Here is a 19722-nt window from a genome sequence, read left to right on the forward strand (position 1 = left end):
GCTTCACACTCGGGAGCTGAGTTTGGCCCTCCAGGCCTCTCTAACAGGCCCTTGAGATTCTGGCCAGGGTTAGGCCACACCCCTTGCCCAGGCTGCACTTCTCACCAACACTGCTTGGCATAATCTTTGAGTGCTTTGGCTGGGCTCTTCAGTTGTGATGATGCCTCTTTGCTTGGTCAGATGGAGATATGTGGCTGTGTGTAGAAACCGAATTTTTGCAGAGCTAGAATGTAGCCTCCTGGTCAAAGAGAAGACTGGCCTCTGCACTGGCCTGTGACCTTCCAGGGCACATAGCCCTGATGTCAGGTCAGGAGTGGCAGTCGACCCCCCTGTAGTGTTGAAGTTCCACCAGGCTGCAGAACAAAATATTCTGACTTAAATATTTTGTAGTGAAGATTTCACTCACCCTGCATGCCTTCCTTTCAGGGCCTGGGGAATTTCAGCATCCACACTGTGGAGGTGGACACAGCTGGGTTCCAAATACAGCTTCTGGAGGAGGATTGGGAACCATAGGCACTGCAAGGTTTCCTGCCCACATCCTACAGCTGTGCAAGATCTATGGACGAATGACTCAGTGGCTGAATTTGGTTTAGTATTTCTTTGGAAGATTCATGCACTCCTTCACTGCAGATGGGGTGAAAACAGCAGCTACCCCACCCAAGTGAAAAACAATATTTAGTTGTGAATTAGTAGGGCCTGGCAGTCAGATCTGCAGCATTCTTCAGGAAATTACGTGAAGTAATCAATGAAAAACTTTTTATTTCCTTGCTGATGTAAATCTCCTTTATTTAAATCGACCCACCCTCCGCACAGCATATGATGAACACATTAAGGGATCTTAAATGAATTCAGACCATTGATTGGTGGAGCTCAGCACTGTTGACTCTGACTGGAGGCAGCTATCCAGGGGCATAGTCAGGCATCTTAACTGTCTCTGTTTCTAAAGAGCCTTTTCACTGGAGACACCAAGGACAGAGTGCAGAATCTACTGGCATAGAAGACATGTCTACATCCCCCAAAGCACCATCTTGTTCCTATGACTTTGTTGATCTGTGGTCTTAGCCCCACTTGCTAACTAAAATTTACAATAATTGCTTGGCAATTTCAGTTGCTATTTAACTTGGAATTTATGTAGAAATGTTAGTGCATCATGATAAAGATGTAGAAACAGGCGAGCTGTACCAACTTGCAGAAAAACAAGAGGGAAATCTCTGAAGGAGGAACTAAGTTTTTGAAGTTTACCCAACGTATACTGAGGTGGTTGTTCTTTCAGCTTCAGAGATCCCACTGGGAAAGGAACTTGCATTTCCCTCCAGTCTTAAGAACATAGCAAGGCCTTCTTAGGAGAGGGCATCAGTGATCTCCACTAGCAGGAGTAGGTTGTTGCAAAGACAGCTAGAGGCGAAGTCGCTTGATGTCTTCACTGCGAAAATCCATCCGGAGAGCCAGCACTTGACGGACCTCAGCGGGGGTTAAGCGCCATGTCAGTGGGCCTGAGTTTGGCCCCCAGTAATCTAAAATCTCTGCTACCTGAATGGAAGAGGGAAAGCAAAGTGATTCACCAGGCAGAAGAAGAGAGTGACAGTCCATCCAAAAAGCACGTGGGCAGCTTGGAACACAATAGCTGTGCCTGTCCTCAGCAGTGGGACTGATATGTTGCTGGGTTGGATGCTAAGCTCTATGTGGAGGAAGAGAAGCATGTACCCAACATGGGCCCACAAGTGCTCTCCTCTCTAGCCAGCGTATGACGTGCGAGAATTCCAGCTGCAAGACCCAACACCAGCACCTGAACAGAAGAGACTGAGGCATACTATTTTTAGTCTATGCAATATTTGCTCTGTTGTTGTTTAGTCGTGTCCGACTCTTCGTGACCCCATATTTGCTCTAGTCATCAGTTTTCTGAACTTCTAAAGGTGGGACTAAGCAAGTCAAGTGAGTCAGCCATCCAGCCCTCTGCTCCTGTCTGTGCATCTGCTCTGCCTGCCTTGCTCTCCTGCTGCTGATTGCCCTTTACCCAGTGGGGGAGGGGAGAGACATTCTGCACTTGTTCAAAGGAGCCTGTTTTGAATGCTGGGAGCCTGGCCAGGCATCTTGGACCCTTTCTATAAAGCCAGGTGGAAGAAGCAGCAGTAGCCTCCACGGCTTTCATATGCCTGTGCTCTCCACAGCCCTGTGAGGATGGGATGCTGCTAGAGTGAGAAAGCAAGGCCTGTGACTTGCTCTCTACTGCACTGTCTTGTTGCCAGCTGGGAACATTAATAACAATTAATCTGTTCCTGACTCAGAGCACAGCAAATCCAAGGAGAGCTGGTGGGTTGTGGTGAGTAGAGCAAACGGGTCAGAGCCCACCCTGGAACATCTTGCCATTGCTTCCTGCTCCCTCCCCACTCCCAGTTCCCAAAGAGAGCAAAAGCCTGCTCACCCTTTCCAAGTTGAGGATGGTTGCCATCTGGGAGAGCCGGGCAAACTTGTCACGGATGGTCCAGGTGGTCACTGTGGTGAGGTAGGCAATTAGGGAGCGCAGCTCTTTATCAAAATGTAGCCCACCCAGCTGAAGAAGCCAAAGGAGAGCAAGAGGTTAGGGGTTGCCACACTGAAAGGTGTGGCACAGGGTGATGGAGAACATTTGGTCTCAGGTAATAAAGCCAAAGCAAAGTGAAAATAAACGACACCAATAAAGCCAAGATGAGGCATAAATGGGCAGGGTCCCAGAAAGAAGGGGGCAGCAGCTTTGCTCTTCTCATTCTGCTGTTGTGGGCTATGGTGAAGGTGAAGCCATAGAATATACCTCAAACCATGGCTTAGTCCACAGCAGCAGGACCAGAAGAGAAGCAAAGCAGATGCAATCTTCTCTCCAGGTATCTGCAATAGTTTAGATTCACATTGCCATGTCTCTTGTCAGCATTTGCTTTACTTGCAAGATTCAGCTTCTCAAATTGAAGCTGCCGCCTGCAGCAAGTGCTGCTCACTGTGCGAAACCCAGCTCCATCGAGAGAAGATCAACGGGACAAGAATTCTGAGGAGTGGCAAGAAGGGAGCAGTCAGCCTGCTTGCTCTTTGGCCCTTCCTGCTTAAGGTCTCTCCTTACCCTACTGAAAGTAGACTTGAGAACAACCTTCTCCAGTTCAACAGCAATAAGGGTGGTCATCAGGCTGGTCAGGCTGTCGTAGATCACCGGGGACAATCCTGCCTGCAGACAGAAAACAAGGGCTGCATCTCACAGGGCAATGTTACTGGAAAACAAGTGAGAGGGAAGAGTTGAGGAGGGCACTAATGGCCCCCTCTGTGGTGGTACATCCACTTGCCTGTGATGTGTCGTCAGGGCCACAGGCAAGCTGGGTTACAAAAGAGTACATAACGCCTGCTCAGGGCCCCAAACACACCTTGAACTCTGCCATCTGCTGCTCCAGATTGAGGATGAATTGCTGGACCCAGGGGTCGTTGGCCTCATAGTCATTGAACTCTTCCTACAATGGGAGAAGGATACAGATTGGGTCTCCCATCATTCCAGCACAAGCCCATGAATTTTTTAAAAGCTTCCCCTCCCCCCAAATATACCAAAGGAAAAAAAGGAGGGAAACCCATATTAGTTTCCATTAACAAGAATAATCCATCAAAAAGGATAAGAATAACCTATCAAATTTAATTTAAACATCTACATTAATGCAAGCTATCCATATGCCCAAATAGGTGTTCAAGCAATATTGTAAGATATATATTCCAATGTGAAAAGGGCAGTAAGATCTTCAAACCCCCGAATCACAGGTGGGCATTTATCCTTCCAACCTCTTTGTAGCTAGAAGGGCTCACAGGATCCCCTTCAACTGCCCTGGCATTTTTAACCAAAGCATCTTCATCAGCACCTGGCAGGTTTCCCTGCAGTGTCACATGCAATTCTTCACTTCCTTTTAAGAGGCTGTTGCTTCCGCAGGCCAGAAGGCTTGAGGAAACATCCCCCGAGGATGGATTTTTAAAATACTTATCCTGCCTCTCCAAGCGCTTGAGATGGTGCAAGATATAGTAAAAATAACACTGAAAGTTATTTTCTTTAAAACCCACAAGAGTACTTAAAACTACCAGCAGCATAAAAGAGAGCTGTGCCAGTCAGTTTTAGCCCAGCCATTCTCTAGCTTGCTGTTTTGGTTGTATTTCTCTGCTGGAAAGTAGGAGTTCGTTCCAACAGCCCCTTCTCTGTACCATCTGAGCAGTTCAAATGAGCAGACAGTAGGACTCACCTCTTCAATGTTATGGGAGACTGACAGGAAGAGGTTGATCCAAGGTTTCACCTGTGGCTTGATAGCTGAGTTAGTGAGCTCATTCAACCCTTCCTGTGGGGAAGCAGGTGGAGAAAAAGAGAAAACCTCTGTCAATCTACCAACATATTTAAAAAACCAGGTACCAGAGACCTGTTCTTAGCCATTGCTGGCCTACATGTACCAACTTTGCTCAGGAGAGCAGCTCCTGACAAAGGTGCAAATGAAACACAGGACTCCTCTGCCTCCAAAAGACAGAGGGAGATTGCTTGCAATTGCAGCAACCAAGGAGTGTAACAACACTGGGTAGCAGGCTTATGGCCACACGTATATACGCCTGAGTCTGAGTGACTCCTGCAGTGGAGGAAGGGATTGCTTCCCAATCATGGAGTCACAGCATGGCCACCTCCAATTTGAAGTGGCAAAGTCCTTGGAAGCCCCAGAGACAAGACACAGGTGCTTAAGGATGGGAAGGGGTGTCACAGCAACCTGTCAGGTACTGGCCTGGTCTTATATTGCTCTAGGTAGGTGCTGCCCCAGGCAGTCCCACAAAAGGCTTCCCACTCTGCAACATCATAGCCCCTGTTCTGGATTCCACTTTAAGCATCAGCCAAATAAGATGTCTCTCCCTTTACAGTGAAGTTCTCATGCCTCATGCAGGGCCCAAGCTTGTTGATTTCTGGAAATCAGAGGCAGCCTGCTGAGCAAACCATCACTAGGCAATTTTGTAAGACAGTCCTTGGGATTTGTCTGCTGAACAGAGCTAAGAGGCCATGTTCAAACATTGGAAAGCTTACCTGCAACAGATCTCGAAACTTGTTGGACATGGCAGCCATGTCTGAAAGACAGCTGTCAATCTTGGGTTGTGCTTGTTCACCCCCAAACCCCTGGCTAAGCAGCTTGGCACAGTCACTCTGTGTGAAAGCACAAAAGAACCTGAGGCACAGGAAGAGCCTTGTTTGTTACCAGGAGCAAAGGAGAAACATGACTGGTGATTGTGAGAGAGAACATAGTTAAAGAGAAGTTAAAGAAATGGCCTTTGAAGCTAGACTGGCAAGCAGGAAACAGTGGGCTCATGCATTAGTGTAAATAAACACAGAAGAATCCTCTGCTCACTAACCCTCAGGAAGAAAAGAAGTGGGAGGATAGTCCAGGCCACAACTGTTACAGGGATTGCCCCTGCCCTTCATCACTTTCTGGTAGCAATCCTGATCCAGGAAGCAGAAATTGCCCATTTCTGCCCATTTTTCTGCTGGGAACAACCAAAACAATTGGGGGAGGGGGCTGGCCTTAGAAATAGGTGGGAAGACTCTCTGCCACAACCCACTGTTTTGTGGGCTCAACACAGTATGTAAACAGTAACATTTTAAAGGGTGAAGGAAAAAGAGGTAAGAGCTGAGGTGGGAGAAGACTTCACTGACAGCCTCTACCACTTCACGCCATGCAAACTAGCTAGGGCTAAGCAGGCAGTGGGCAGTTTAAACCCAGTAGCTTATTTTAACAGACATCTTATTGAGAAGTTTCATTAGTCTGTGATTTAAGTGTGTTTACCACCATAAACTGCTGGGATGAGCCAGTTAAAAAGTTTAAGAAAATGAATCAATCTAGATAAAAGCTCCCAACTGCAGATTTGAGTCAGGCCAACAGGCAACCTCCCAAGAGCAAAGAGTGCAGACTAACAACGCTAACAACAGGTAAGAGAAAGATGCCCTCAAGACCTTTCTTGGTAATCAGTGGTGGAAGGTCTGCTGACAGTACCTCCAGGGTCTTCTTTAGTGTCATGATGTTTTCACTGCAGATCTCCACATTGTTTAATGTCACCTAAAGAATGGGAGGAGGCAGAGAGGAAAGGGGGATCAGAATCTTGTGAAATTTGCTACTCCTGGGAAGATCCTTGCTGTGGGCACAATTAGGATTGGGCACGAAGAAGGACATAGCCAGATGCTCTCTTGAGACTTGCCACTGCTTGCTTGGCTAGTGGGTTAAGACAACCCACCTGTTTGTTTGGTTGGTTGGTTGGTTGGCTGCCTCCCTCCCTCCCTCTGGACAGAGAATACAGAACACCGTGACCGACCCCACCACTCCCTCTCCATCCTATTCACCTGGATGTAAGTACAACTCTCTTCATTGCAAATACAAAACCTTATTATACTTGACATTCATTCTTGGAGCCCATCACACTGACTTCTACTTGGTGACATCCATCCTTTCTCACCCAGTTACACTGCTCTGACACCATAGCTTAATCTTCCAGATCCTGGCTAATGCTTAATTAATTAATTAATTAATTAATAATAATAATAATAATAATAGAATTTATATACCGCCCTATACACGGAGGTCTCAGGGTGGTTCACAGAAAAGATCACAATGCTTGCTCCTATTCCTTCCCTATGTCTCCCACCTGTATTGCAGGTGTTTAAAGCTGCACACCCACCAGAAAGGACTGCTTGGCCTCATCTGTACTTTCAATGCCTTTGGTGTCAAACTTGCCCTGCTGAAGGCTGCTGTGCATGATGCTCACTGCGCTGGTCACACCTCTCTGGAAGTCCTGGAATGTGGTGGCTGGGAAACCCATCTTGAGTTTGTTGCACAAGACCTCCCTGGAAAGGGCAAGAGAGGAGATGGAAGTTGCCAAGATGTCCTGTGAGATCTGACCGCTTCCAAGTCACTGTCCTACCATGCTGGGCAAAGGGGACAAAGGCAATGAACTCCTCCAAGGCTTTCCTTCCTCCCAATTCTTCCAATCATTGCCTGCCACCCTCCTACTCCCAACCTTTATTTAGAACCAGCTTCTATTTCAGTTGCTCATCAGTACATGGAAGTGACATACACAGTTCCCAAGAGGGCTCAGATAATATTCTGCTCTCTTGCCCAGGAATATTCTTGAGGCAGTTGGCCATCCATCCCCAGAGCATCTGTTCACTGCATGCCAATGAAGTCCCCCTAAAGTCACAGCCCTTCTTGTGCGCAAAAATGGCCAGGAACCTGTAAGTCTGCAGTATGAAGAAGCCAAGGAATTCTGCATGTAACATTTGCCATTGTGGAACTAGACATGATGGGACCCTTGTGTCAAATTCAGAATTTCACTCTCTGCTCAAAGAAGAGGCTAGCCTGCTCCTCTCTGCTGCTCCTCTTGAAGCCTTTCACAGAAAAGAGGCTGGAAGTTGACTGCCCTTTCAAAGGGGGAGACAAAAGCTTAGAAAGCTTGGAGCAGATACTTACAAGGCAGGTAGGAACCTGCACCTCATGGCGCCATCTGGTGGAGACCAAGGAGGCCAAAAACCTATGTGCTGAAAATCTGTAACCGTAAGCGCTATATTAGGTGAACTGCCTGGACCACCACAGTCTAGGAGGGCCAAAAAGCTGCACACCACACACCTGAAATCTGACTCCAGCTCCGTGATGGAGTGGTTGATCATAGCACAGAGACAGTCAATGCTGGAGCTGGAAAGAGCCCGCCCAATGCACTTCTTCACAATATAGAAGACATCATCCACCATACTGGAGGTCAGCTGACCCTTCTCACATGTGTCCATAGCAACAGCCTGGCAAAGAAATCAACACACATCAATGACTTCCACAGAACACCTACATTGGTGCGGCTGCACTGGCTACCTGCATGTTTCCCGGCCTAATTCAAAGTGCCTGTTTTCACCTATATGATTCAGGACCTTGCTGGAGTCATTGATCTTCATCTGAGCCATTCTCTGGGTGCACTCTTTGAGGGAGATTCAGAGAGAAGGAACAAGGGAGAGCATGGCTTTTCAGCTCTGGTTCCCAGTCTGTGGAAGGCTGTCCCCAGTGAGGTCTGTCTGGCACGGTCAACAACATCCTTCAGGTGCCAGGTTAAAACTTGTCTCTTCTACCAGGGATATGACCTAGTATGACACCTATGTGATTGCATGCTCTTCCTGCTGATGTTTTTGGTTTTTCTGCTGGACTTGATTATAGGTTAGCAGAATGGTTTTACTGAAATGTATTGCCTTATATGTTATGTTGTTCAACCTTTAGTAAGTCACTTAGAGTAAGACAAGTAAATAAAGAGGGCCAACAAGACTCTTCACGACCTGCAAAGCCAGCTGATCATGAACTGCTCTGGCAGGCAGGTGCGCCCTCCAGATATGGACTGTAGTAAAGTTAGTACTTCCCTAGTAGCTGTTCTTTGGTCAAGTGGAAAGTGAGGCCTTGTGAGAAACCAGTAAGAATTATGGGAGCCGTCCTGTTGCTTTAATCCGTGGACTTGTTGGCCCCAAGGGCGTGAGAGGTTTACTATGGCAAAAGAATTCTCTGGCTCAATTGAAGGTCTGACACCTGGGTTCAAAGTTATGCACATACCCTCTGTGATGTTATCTATCTTTAATTACTTGGGAATGTGCATCTGCCTAAGCACCACCAATCTCCATGGGAAGGAAACACCTTGATCTAGGCTCTGGAGTCTTAATTGGTTCAGGTGCCACAAGTTAGAATTATTAACCCACAAGCTGGTCATTGGACAGTTCAAATGATAATCAAGGGTTTTGATTGGTCCTGGGGTTTCTGATTCCACGTGCAAATTATGGATAAAAGATCTTGAGAATGGTTTGAAAGCGCGCACTCTGCAATTCGCAAAATTGCCCGGCTGCTGATGTCCACCAAAGCAGCCGTCCTTTCGTATTTTGTTCTTGTGTGATGAAGAAGGACTTTGAACTGTTCTATCTTTGCTTTAGAGTATAGAAGTAAGTATTAGCTAGCTATATTTTACAACATTCTTATTTTTCTCTGTACTTGTAATTCACAAAAAGATGTGCCTGCTTATTAGCATGTTCTTTATGTTTTTTAAAATAAATTTTAAGAAATAAAACTTCCTCTTGTATTGTATGTGCCTATCCAGGGGAATGGCTAATTCCAACGCCTAGACTTCTTGGTTGCGCTCTACCAAAGGATTTCTGCCTGCAAGCTTGTGGAAGCAACTTGTAGCTTGGGGTTAGCCGGTAACAAAGGAGCACAGCTGACTCCCTTGAGCTGTGGCTTCTGGTAACCCTGGGTCAAGGGAGTGGTGGCAGCCCTACCAGTTCTATTTTGTCCTGTTTTTGGAAAAGTAAATGGGCTTGCCAGCCTTGCTCCAGAAGCCTGCTCTGGCCGGAGAAGCAAAGACAGGTGAGGGAGGGGCAAGTGGTTGGGCGCCCGATTACAACATGGGCCTTCCAGAATTTGCTGTGCCTGAAGAATAGAGGATATTTTTTAATCTATGAAGAGAATTTCAAAGGGGTCTCAAAACCATAACAGTCCTTTCTGGTGCTCACACTATAGGCAATTCAGAAATCCCCAACATTACACCCCACAGGAATTTTCAGAGCTCAGTCAATCAGAAGGGCCTCAATCCACTATGATGCACTCAGTACCCTAAGATTCAACTCAATATCACCCCATCCTGAAAAGGAGGGCAGCTTCCCCTACCTTGTTGACAGTCTCCCTCATGAAATACTCCTCCATGGTAATATAATAGCCAATCAGCTCCTGCATGGCACAGCTCAGTAAGCAGTTGTTCAGCAGCTTGTCCAGGCACTTCTGATGCTCTGTGGAGTACAAGCAGAGAAGCAGGCCATGGGCTGCAGTAACAGGACACTAGTCCAGCTCACTCTGAGCAACTGCAATTTCCTGCACACAACATTCCCCACCCCTGGTAAGTCACCCACTTTGTATTGCAATCAACAGCCTATTTAGGAGGAAAACAAGAACAGTGGAATGATGCTCACACAAGACTTGGGCCAGGGGGGAAAATGCACTCAGAATGAATAAGGCAGCAGGTTTTTGGAAGGCTTCCTTCGATCCTGAGGCAGGAGTAGGAGCTATGGACTGCAAGCTCTGACTCTTTCCCAATATCAACACCAAGCAGCTTGTAAGCCATTTCCACACCCTCCTTGGTAACCACAGCCCAAGGGAACACAACCTTCTTGGCAGGACTGAAGTTGCAGAGGTAAGGGGGTGGGTTGAGCAATTCCTTAGTCCTGCTCTGTACTTTCCTAAAATGTTAATGCCTCTTGCCTGCCTGGATGGAGGCTTGAGACAGATATGTCTGAGTGTGCGCCTGGCGAAATCTTGTGCTGTTTGTTGCATGGCTGGAATTCAGCCAGATGTACAAAGGTGAGAGTCATTGTTACTCTGCCCACTTCCATCCCAACGCTACCCACATTGGCACATGAATCTTGGGAAATCCTGTCTGATCCAGAGCCCACAAAGCATGGCCAAGGAATCCTAATAGTGCAATCCTAACCATACCTACTCAGAAGCAAGTCCAACTGAATTCAATGGGGCTTACTCCCAGTAAGCGGAGTTGGTAATGAGGCATAATTTGTTAACTTATTATTTCTGTTGTGAAATCTTGCCCTTTACACAAGTTCATCTGGTAAGCCAAACCAGCCACAAGTCAAAGAGCACCTCAGATTTGGTTTTGTGCAAGGAGCACTTAAGTTTTCACCTTGCTTCACATCCTCTGAAGCCATGGAATCTCCCACCTCAAAGTCGGAGGTGATGCGCCTTCTAATGAATCTCAGATACAGCTCACTCCGTGCATTCATCAAGGTAACCTCTGTTAAAATGGGGTCAAGTTCCCTGTGAGAAGAAAAGTGACAGTCAATAGCAGAACCACTGAGAAAGCAGGCATTTCACAACAAGATGAGGTGGTAGAACAAAGCCCTCAAGACAGCTCTGGACAGCCAGCAAGCTCATGTTGGAATCCTGAAATTGCCACATGTAAAACAATGCTTCCCGTCAACAAACAAACGTTTGCAGATGTAGAAATGTAGCGCCATGAGCCATTCTGGGACCATAAGGCTGGCTTTGCCATTTCCTGTCATGCCAATGATTTGTGGTTTTTGTTTACCAGTGCTGTGAAAACCTGTTCCTCATAGCAGAGGAACAAGCTTAAGGGAAGGCCTTGCTGTTCCTGCAAGGAAATTGGTTAATAACTGTGCATTTGGGTTTGGCAGGAACAAGAATCCCTAGACACCTCAGCGTAGTCATCACCTGGGTGGCTAAAACTTGAGCTTAGCAATGACCAGAGACAAACTCATAAGGTAGATAAAACTTGCCACAGCAGCTCTGGAGAGTGGGTTTTAAACTGGTGCAGGTGCATGTATACACACACACACACACTCACACACACACTTCCTTTCCAGAGATAGATGCAATCCTCTGGCTGCTGCAAATTGCCTTCAATCCTATAAATTCACCCAGCTAATTGAACAACTCAAGCAGAGAAATGTAATACCAGCCAGGCCTGAACCTAGATTGGAACTGGGTCCAGTTAATGGCCAGTCTTCAACAGAGCCAGCAACTGCCACAACCCTCTTGAGTACCTTCCTGAGAAAGCATTAGCAACCAAGTGGTAGTTGTCATAGTCATTTGCTCCAGGGTGTAAGTCACCTCATAAGTCCCTGGCCTGCTCATCCTCACCACTTTACATTCTTACTTATTCTAATCCATTCTTCCCCTTTTTCCATTCCAATTTGCAGCTTATATGATCACTCTCTGATGCAAATGGTTCCATCAAACACACAAATACTGTACAACACAATTCCATCTCATGCAGTATTCCACTGTGAGACAGGCCAGGGGAGAAAGCAGGTGATCCCCCCTAATCTATGAAAGAGCCTCTGCCTCCTAGTGGACAGATGTCTGGCCCATTGGGTGGTGACAAAGGAGAGCACACTGGATGGCATCACAGAGGGAGAACACACTAGTTTCGTAAGACTGGGCCTGGTCCTTTCCAGGATACCCTTGGACATTTAAGTGCCAGGTCAAACCACAATTTCCCACAATGAAAAGAGTTGTGGCTGAAAAGCAGGAAGGAAAGAGGGGGAGATTTTGGCCAGTTTACCTTGGCTCAATCTTTTCCGCAACTGAACTCCTCATCATGCTGTTCTGAACATGCTGAAACTGCAAGCATAAGAAGTAGAGAGGTGTTAGAAACCTCTTTTCTGCTTGTTGACTCCTAAATTACCAGTCTCCTCCCACTGGAGCAGTAATAAGGCAACAGGTAGAGGGAAGGAGAGCTAAGGATGACCTCTTCATTCCGTACACAAGGGGAATTTACATAGGAGTTACATAGGAGAGAAACAGAAGGATGCTGACAGAAGCTTTTGAACAAAGCATTAAAAAGAAAAGAAAAAACACACTAATAAGCAAACCCCAGAAGTATTTGCTATGTTGGACAACAGGAGTCTACAGGGAAATCACCACCAAGCCTTAGAGCATGACTCAGCACACACACAGAGAGAGAGAGAAACAGAGACAGCGAGCAAGCTCATTTATTTGCTGGGCCTTGAAGCTCATTTGGTGGCCTTGGACAAGCCAGCTAAACTGACACAGGAGAGTTGGAAGGCAATGGGTAGCATCGTTACCCATTGGTGTACATGGCACATTGCAGAGTTAATAACTTAGGGACTACAGGAAAAGTAACTCACCTTCTGACATGCCTTGAGTGAGAGGGAAGGGGAGGATGTGGGCTGTGGCTGCAGAAAGCTGCAGACATTTGGGGGTACTTTTCTGTGTGGAACCTCAAGACCCTTTAGACACATCGGTCTGGGTGCACTGGGTGGCCACACTCTGCCCCATTTTGCAGATGGGACAGAAACAGTGACAGCCATCACTGGGATGTTGTAAAAGTTGAACCAACAGGGATTGAAGGTATACAGCAGGCAGGGCGGGGTGTGTGGGTGAGTGTAACTGGGGCCACTAGTAATTAGAGCATTTGAGTTCCCTAACCAGCCAAGAGACTAGCCTTCTGCACTGGCATGCCACCACCAGTAAGAGAACACAGGTGACCCCAGCAGCAGTCCACAATGTGAGGTCTGCATGTGCTGTCCCCATTGTTACAAGCCGCATAGAGGGCTCTCTTGCACCAGCAAATTCAAGAGAAGCCTCATGGAACTGGCTCAAAGTGGGTTCCTCCATGTCTTCCTCAGGCCACACTGGCAAGTCTCTCACCTGTCTGTGATAGGATCTCTGCTGGATAAACTTGTCCACAACCTTTTCTACCTGTCGATCACATTCTGTCTGTAGGTGCTTAATCAGTGTATAAAGCCTGCCTGGTCCATAGTAGGTTTCCACAATGGGCTGGTGGGTCTCCACAATACGGGCAATCCCTAGAAGAAGAAGAAACAGGTGATATGAGACTGTTTTACAGTGCTCCAAAAAAAGCTGCCACCCCATCCTGTGAGGACAAAAGGATCATTCTAAACAGAAGTTCAAGACTATCCCCCAACACTTCACTGCATCTCCTAGTAGGTCTGGGAACACGCCCCAACTGAAATCATGAAAAGTCCCTGGCAGTCAGTATAGGCAGTACTGAATTAGATGGACCAATGGTTTGACTTAGCATAAGGCAGATATTCTAATGTATTCTCAATGGCGGCAGGGAGTTACCTTCAAAAAGTAGGGTCAGCGTGTCTGCAAAGATAGCTGCAGCTCTACGGTCACTCATGTCTGTCTTCATCACCAACTGCAGGTTCTCCTCCGCTTTATTTGCAACCTGAAAAGAATGAAGACCTTTAGCCTATGTTATCCCACAGCCTCAGTCAAAACTCATGCAAGGACAATCCTCCTCGAGGAGCCTTTTTTAAAAATTAAGATTTTGTCAATCAATCAATCAATCAATCAATCAATCAAATCTTTACAGCAGTCCAAGCTGGTGGCCATCACTTCAACCTGTTGCAGATAGTTCCATAGTTGAATTATGTGTTACGTGATGGATATGAGGCTGCTTGTAACTGCGCACACATCTACTGTCTTCCATCCTTACCCATCTTTTTTCTAAACTAAAAAGTCCCAGTTGCTATAAGACTGACCCACTAGAACAGGAGCAATGGCTCAACCCCAAGAAGCTCAGAATGCATCTCAGCTGCAAATGAGCAGCAGCTCTCAAGCTACACTTACCTGTTTGCACAGGTACTCGGAGAATTTACTGAGTCCTTCTTCATGCAAGCCCAGCAGAGGAAATATCTTGAAAAAGCGCTCCACTTGGGGCAGGTCTTCCTGTTTTGTGGCAATGTCAAATTTCTCAGTCACAATCACCTTCAGGCGCTGCTCTGCCTCCTGCAGAAGCTTCAAGTTGGCCTCAATTATGCTGCCTGCCCAGAAAGGAGAGTCTCAGTATCATTTCTATGCAATGGCTCCGTATTTAAGGAAGAACCTCCCCTCAGAGGTGGGTTACACATCAATATTATCACTTTAAAAAATACTCCTTTTTGTTCAGACCTTGGAAGGGCACTGTGATTTGCTTCTGCTGGTTATCTTTTTATTTCATCCCTGTTGACATTTAATCTTACTTTTAATTTGGATTTATGATGGTTCTGTATTTATATACTGTTTATTGTGTTTTTAAAACGTGTCATGCCCTGCCCTGAGACCCTTGTGTGAACTGCTAGGGTGTTATAAATATGTGAAATAAGATAAGTGGAATGAAAGTAGTAGAAGTTTAGGCAGCATTTGTTCGTAGTGACGAAGTTGGCTTTTGTTCATTTTTACTAGTTACAACAGAAATCATCACAGAAACACAGAATTGAAGGATGACTCTGGGTGTATTCTGTAAAACCAAATGACACTTAATGTACTTCACAACAATCAGGTGCCTTTTTGGTTATTGTTAATATATTAGAATCCACCCCAAATATTGTTTTTACAGTGTAGGGTGGGATATTAGATACAATTAAATAAACCAATAAACATAATGATTACCTTCCCGGCCCTGCCTGCTGAGCTCAATTACAGATTTGTCCAAAGAAAGGTAGCGATGAATATGTGCAGCAGCCTGTTCATAATCTTCATTCCTCAGGGCTGTCTGGACTCCATCCATGCAGAACTTCAAGTCCAGAATGTCATCTGCTCTCTGGATGGCTTGATAGAGGCGATTCTGCCAAGAAGGGCCCCAATTAATTCCCCTCCAAAATTGGCAAGGCAGGAGCAGAAGAGGCTAATGGAGACCACAACAGCTGAGGAAGCTACATATGATGATTTCCCAGCTGTGGGTGCTCCGCGCCAATCCCACCAGCCAGATTGCTCTCTGTGAGCATGCATTCAAGATATGACAAGCAGGGCCTCCAAGATCCAGCACAGCAGGGAGAGGATGCAACTAGCCTGGCCACGATCACACACATTCGTCTCATCAAGGCTGGGCCAAAGCAGCACACGCCGCATCAGGATGTCTTTGAAAAACATTTGGAAACTTAAGTTGAAGTTTTGCCTGGGGCAAGCTTTTTTGCAGCTTGCTATTGCTATATCAGGTGTCATGCCTTCCTAGGACTTCTTCTGAAGTCCTAAACAGCTTGGAGGCAAACCATCTCTTCCCACAAGGATCCTGCCCATCTACACAGGGGAAGCTCTGCTCTCAGCACCGAAAGGGTTCCTGGTGGGAATGCGGGGGACAACCATTGTCATGGCACTGTGTGTGTGGCATTCCATGCCCTGGGCGATGAGATGGGCTCCCTTCCTAACAGTTTTCAGATGCCAAGCAATGACATTTTTGTTCCAACATGCCTACAATGCACCCTTTCCTTGCCTATCCCTGTAGTAACTCATACATTTGAATAGCTTAGACCTTGGCCTGTTGTCTCTTCGCTCTTTCCCCTTTCTGTGATCATAGCCCACTTTAACTCCAGGTTAAAAGTTCCCAACATGTCTCTTGATTATGCATGTGAAGGGATATGCCCATGTAAATGGAGAATATGTGGGAACAGTCATATTTGAAACAAGTGCATTTGAAACATTTCTGCAACCCTTGACAACTCAAATAAAGACCACATCTCAAAAACAGATGAGTAAAAGGGGACAGCCTTGTATTCTTATTATTTATTGAATTTCTATACTGCCCTACTTATGAAGATCATGCGGTGGTTCACAATATAAAAACACAAAAATACATACCATGATAACAAACCAAAACAATACCCTCTCAATATTATTATTACTGTACAGGTATGAAAAGACCAGTGATGGGGGAGGGAAAGAGAAATTCCTCCTTAAATGTCGACAATCACACACAGCCATGTCATGACAACCCAATCAGACTCAAAGCTCAGTATGGCTTTATCTAGTTACCTTGGCAAGGTCGAGCTGTCGGACTTTGCTGCTGACATTCTCAGCCAGATTGCAGGTGAAGGTGATCATTCCAGCTAGCTGCTTTGCATCGCCTTCAATGAGCTGCAGGTTAGGACTGAAAACAAAGAAACAAGGGAAAGTAGGATGTCTGTTTTGGAAAAAGCAGCAACGATGCAGCACTGCACATACAGTATGACGATTGCTACTCACCCCATGCGATGAAGGGTAGCCATCTTGCTCTCCATGGAGCTCTGCTGTTCCAGAAGCATCTCCAACTCTTCTTCCACAGTTTTCTAAAAACAGAAATATAATGCTGCAGGCATAATCAATGCCCAATTTGCAACTTGTCCCTTTCAAGATCAATGGTAACGGCATGACTTAAGAACTCAATGTGACATCAGATCAGGGATCCAAGAAAAGGTTGCTAATAGGGGTTGGGCACATCACATGCTCTATTCTGCATCAGTTTATCCTTTCCCTGAAAGAGGGTATGGTTCCCCTCAAACAACAATGGAGTCCATTACTAGATAAATGGGATATTCATCACTATCATATCCTACTCTTGAGCTTCCAGAGGCAGATACTGCCCTGGAATGATCCATCAAGGCTCTTTTGTCTCCTTGGGTTCAGGACCTTTGCACACATGACCAATATTTGTTGCACATCACTAGCTCTGATTCTACCCAATCTTATGGCACAATCCACATTATGCTGGATTTGGGGTCCCCAACATAACGCCCACGGCCACTCCCTGTGATGCACTCTGAGGACAACCGCACCTGCCCATGCATGCTTAACACTGTGTGGCTCTGCCAAGCAAACTGCAGGCATTCATGTGTCGTACCCTCTTCCCTTTCTTGGCCTAGAGAAATTCCTCTTAGGAAAGGAAGGTGGGGCAGCTGGAAAGAAAAAGGCAGGATCCTGTTACTACTACCTTTAACTTTTAAAAAAGTGATATGGGTGTGTTCCTGGCTGTTTTTATATATATGTTACTTTTACTGGCTTTTATGTTGAGTGGGTTGGAATGTTTTGCCCGTATTTGAGTGGGTGGTGGTGGCAGTAGGCTTAGTGGGACTGTTTTGCCTTCTTTGTGGGGTTGTTTGGATTGCCTGCGTTTGAGGTTGCATACCTTTTGGCTGTTTGTTTTGGTAGGTTTGCTGATACCTCTTTTGCTTGTTTGTGGGGAGGTTGCCTCCCCTTTGACTTGCTTATGATAGTGTTTTCCCTATAGTTTACTTGGGACAAGGTATTCTGTGCATCACTAGTTTTTGGGTCTTTGCAGTGCCCACAACACTTTATTAGATTGCCAAATGTGTCCCAGGCCACGAAAGGTTTGGGACTAGAGTACTGACGGTTGTTACAACATCTATCCAGAAACCGAAATAGACACTTGCTCAGATGCACCCAGGAATTTTATCTGTGGAATATTTGTGGCCCTATGACATTTTAGGTTTTCATCATTTTACCTTGTTTTAAGTTTTGTGAGGGAGAGTCATGAGCATCTATTTAACCCACCCATTGCCAACCGTGCAGCCCCGACATCATTTAACCACATCTGGTGGGCAACAGGTTGGCGAAAGCTGGTCTCCCATCTTGAAGGAAGGAGAACCTAAGAGGGGTTTGATGGCTCAGGCCAAAGGCAGCCCACAGAGTCCAGCATCCTTTCCTCACCATGGCCAACCAGATGCCCCAAAGGGAAACCCACAAACAGGATATGGGTGCGGCAGCAACTCTCCCCCTTGCAATTCCAGAAACTACTACTATTCAGAAGCATCACTGCCTCTGACCATGGAAGCAGCACATAGCCATCCTGGATAATAGCCACTAAAACCTCCTCCTCCTCCATGAATTTGCCCAATACTCTGTTAATGCCCTCTAATTTAGTGCCCACCCCTGCCTCCTGCGGAAGGGAGTTCCACAGTTTAGCTCTGTGCTGCGGGAAGATGGGGCTTTCTTTTGGGGGAAGGGGGCCTTGCCCGCCGCTTGCTTCCCCGTTCCTAACTCAAGACGGCGGCGCGCGGGCGGGGGGCACCCTCGACAGGAGCGAGGCCCAAAGGGATACCGAGGCAGCCTAGCTCCGGAGTGACGGGGGCTGGGAGAGGAGGGGGAGAATATAATCCAAGCCGCACCTCCTCCCCGCACAGGCGGCTGTAGGCGGCCTCCAGCTCCGGCAGATCAGTGAGCGCCTGGATTTGCTCCATGGATAGCGAGGAGGATGAGGAAACAGAGGGTCCGGAGCCGCCGCCATCGCTCCCTCCCCTCAGGCCTGAACCGGCCACCGACGCCGCCATTTTGGCTCCACGTCGTTCTAGAGATAAGAAAATTGAAGAGTCGCGCTGGAATAGCCAGGAAATGGCGCTTCCGGGCTCCTGACGACGCTTTTTTTTAATGGTACCCCCCCCCCGGGCTCTAAGCGTAAACGGACCACAGAAGCCGCCGGATGGCGACTTTTGTTACTGATCCGTAATTAGATTTCTGCGCCCTCTTTCGCCCAGGAAGCTCACGGCTCTCCTCCCACATTTTATTCTCACAACCACCCTGCGAGGTAGGCCTACAAGCCGAGAGGCAGCGATTAGCCTAAGGGCAGCCTCTGACTTCCAAGGCTGAGCGGGGGCGTTGAAGCAGTCTCTGCCGCAGTCTCCCCTGGCTCTTGATGGCTGCAACGCCTGTTTGACTTCATTTCACTTTGTCTCTCATCGCCTTTCCTCCAAGGGGCTCAAAGCGCTGTACGCAGTCTCCATGCTCCACGGGGACTGCTTTAACCTCACAAAACCCCTGCGAGAGAAACGGGGACATGCCCGAGACCTCCCAAGTCCTGGTCTAACACGGTCACCAGGACCCCGCACCGGCTCACTGCATTTCAGCCCAAGCGTTTCAACATAACAACAACAACAATTTTATTATTTATACCCCGCCCATCTGTCTGAGTTTCCCCAGCCACTTTGGGCGGCTTACAGCATATATATATATAAACACATAGTCAAACACCAAGCATTAAAAACTTCCCGATACAGGGCTGCCTTCTTCTAAAAGAATACAAGCGGAGAATAAAACCCGCGAGGCAACGGAGCACATGCAGACAAGGACTGGCAGGAGAATGGATAGAAAAGACAGTGAAGCTCCTAGAAAGTGGGGAAAGCACAGCGTCCAAAAGTGAATGCGGCTTCCGGCGTCCGTGTATACGTCTACCCAAAATAGACTATAGCAGGCAAATCGTCACATCCGGGAACATTAATATAGGTGCCTAAGCTATTGCCTGTGTCTCGGGGTGGTGTGGGGAAACAACCACCAGTAGCAGCGTTTCTATTGCAGAATAAAATGGTGAAATTATTTTCAGAGTAAAACAACAACAACTCCAGGCTAAAACGGGTAAAGTGGAACAGTCCAAGCC

At 46.9% G+C, this 19722-nt stretch overlaps 2 protein-coding genes across 6 annotated transcripts in view; one reads left to right on the forward strand and one right to left on the reverse strand.

The window, feature by feature from the left end:
* FCSK (fucose kinase) overlaps positions 1-764 on the forward strand; it is a 30370-nt gene extending 29606 nt beyond the window's left edge. For both annotated transcript variants that reach the window (XM_083624865.1, XM_083624866.1), the window contains one exon: positions 427-764. In XM_083624865.1, coding sequence (XP_083480991.1) covers positions 427-513 — 87 coding nt within the window. In that variant the 3' untranslated portion in view covers positions 514-764. The remainder of the gene's footprint in view (positions 1-426) is intronic.
* Positions 755-19540, reverse strand: COG4 (component of oligomeric golgi complex 4). 4 transcript variants are annotated; one of them, XM_083624875.1, is made up of 20 exons: positions 19287-19540; positions 18461-18639; positions 16542-16624; positions 16332-16446; positions 14973-15147; positions 14172-14365; positions 13662-13767; positions 13224-13381; positions 12115-12173; positions 10714-10847; positions 9693-9811; positions 7635-7801; positions 6691-6856; positions 6012-6074; positions 5051-5167; positions 4236-4328; positions 3384-3467; positions 3089-3190; positions 2423-2551; positions 755-1530 (listed from the first exon to the last, which is right to left on the reverse strand). In XM_083624875.1, the coding sequence occupies exons 2-20, from the start codon at positions 18620-18622 to the stop codon at positions 1396-1398; spliced, it is 2361 nt and encodes a 786-aa protein (XP_083481001.1). In that variant the 5' UTR covers positions 18623-18639; positions 19287-19540; the 3' UTR covers positions 755-1395. The 4 variants fall into 4 exon arrangements, 3 of the variants coding, with proteins under 3 accessions (XP_083481001.1, XP_083481002.1, XP_083481000.1); XM_083624876.1 differs by having other exon boundaries at positions 19334-19497; XR_014551014.1 differs by lacking the exon at positions 19287-19540 and having other exon boundaries at positions 3089-3233; positions 18461-18666.
* Positions 19541-19722: the final 182 nt, after the last annotated feature.

The sequence above is a fragment of the Podarcis filfolensis genome (assembly GCF_964270895.1).
Source record: "Podarcis filfolensis genome assembly, chromosome: 8".
Lineage (NCBI taxonomy): Eukaryota > Metazoa > Chordata > Lepidosauria > Squamata > Lacertidae > Podarcis > Podarcis filfolensis.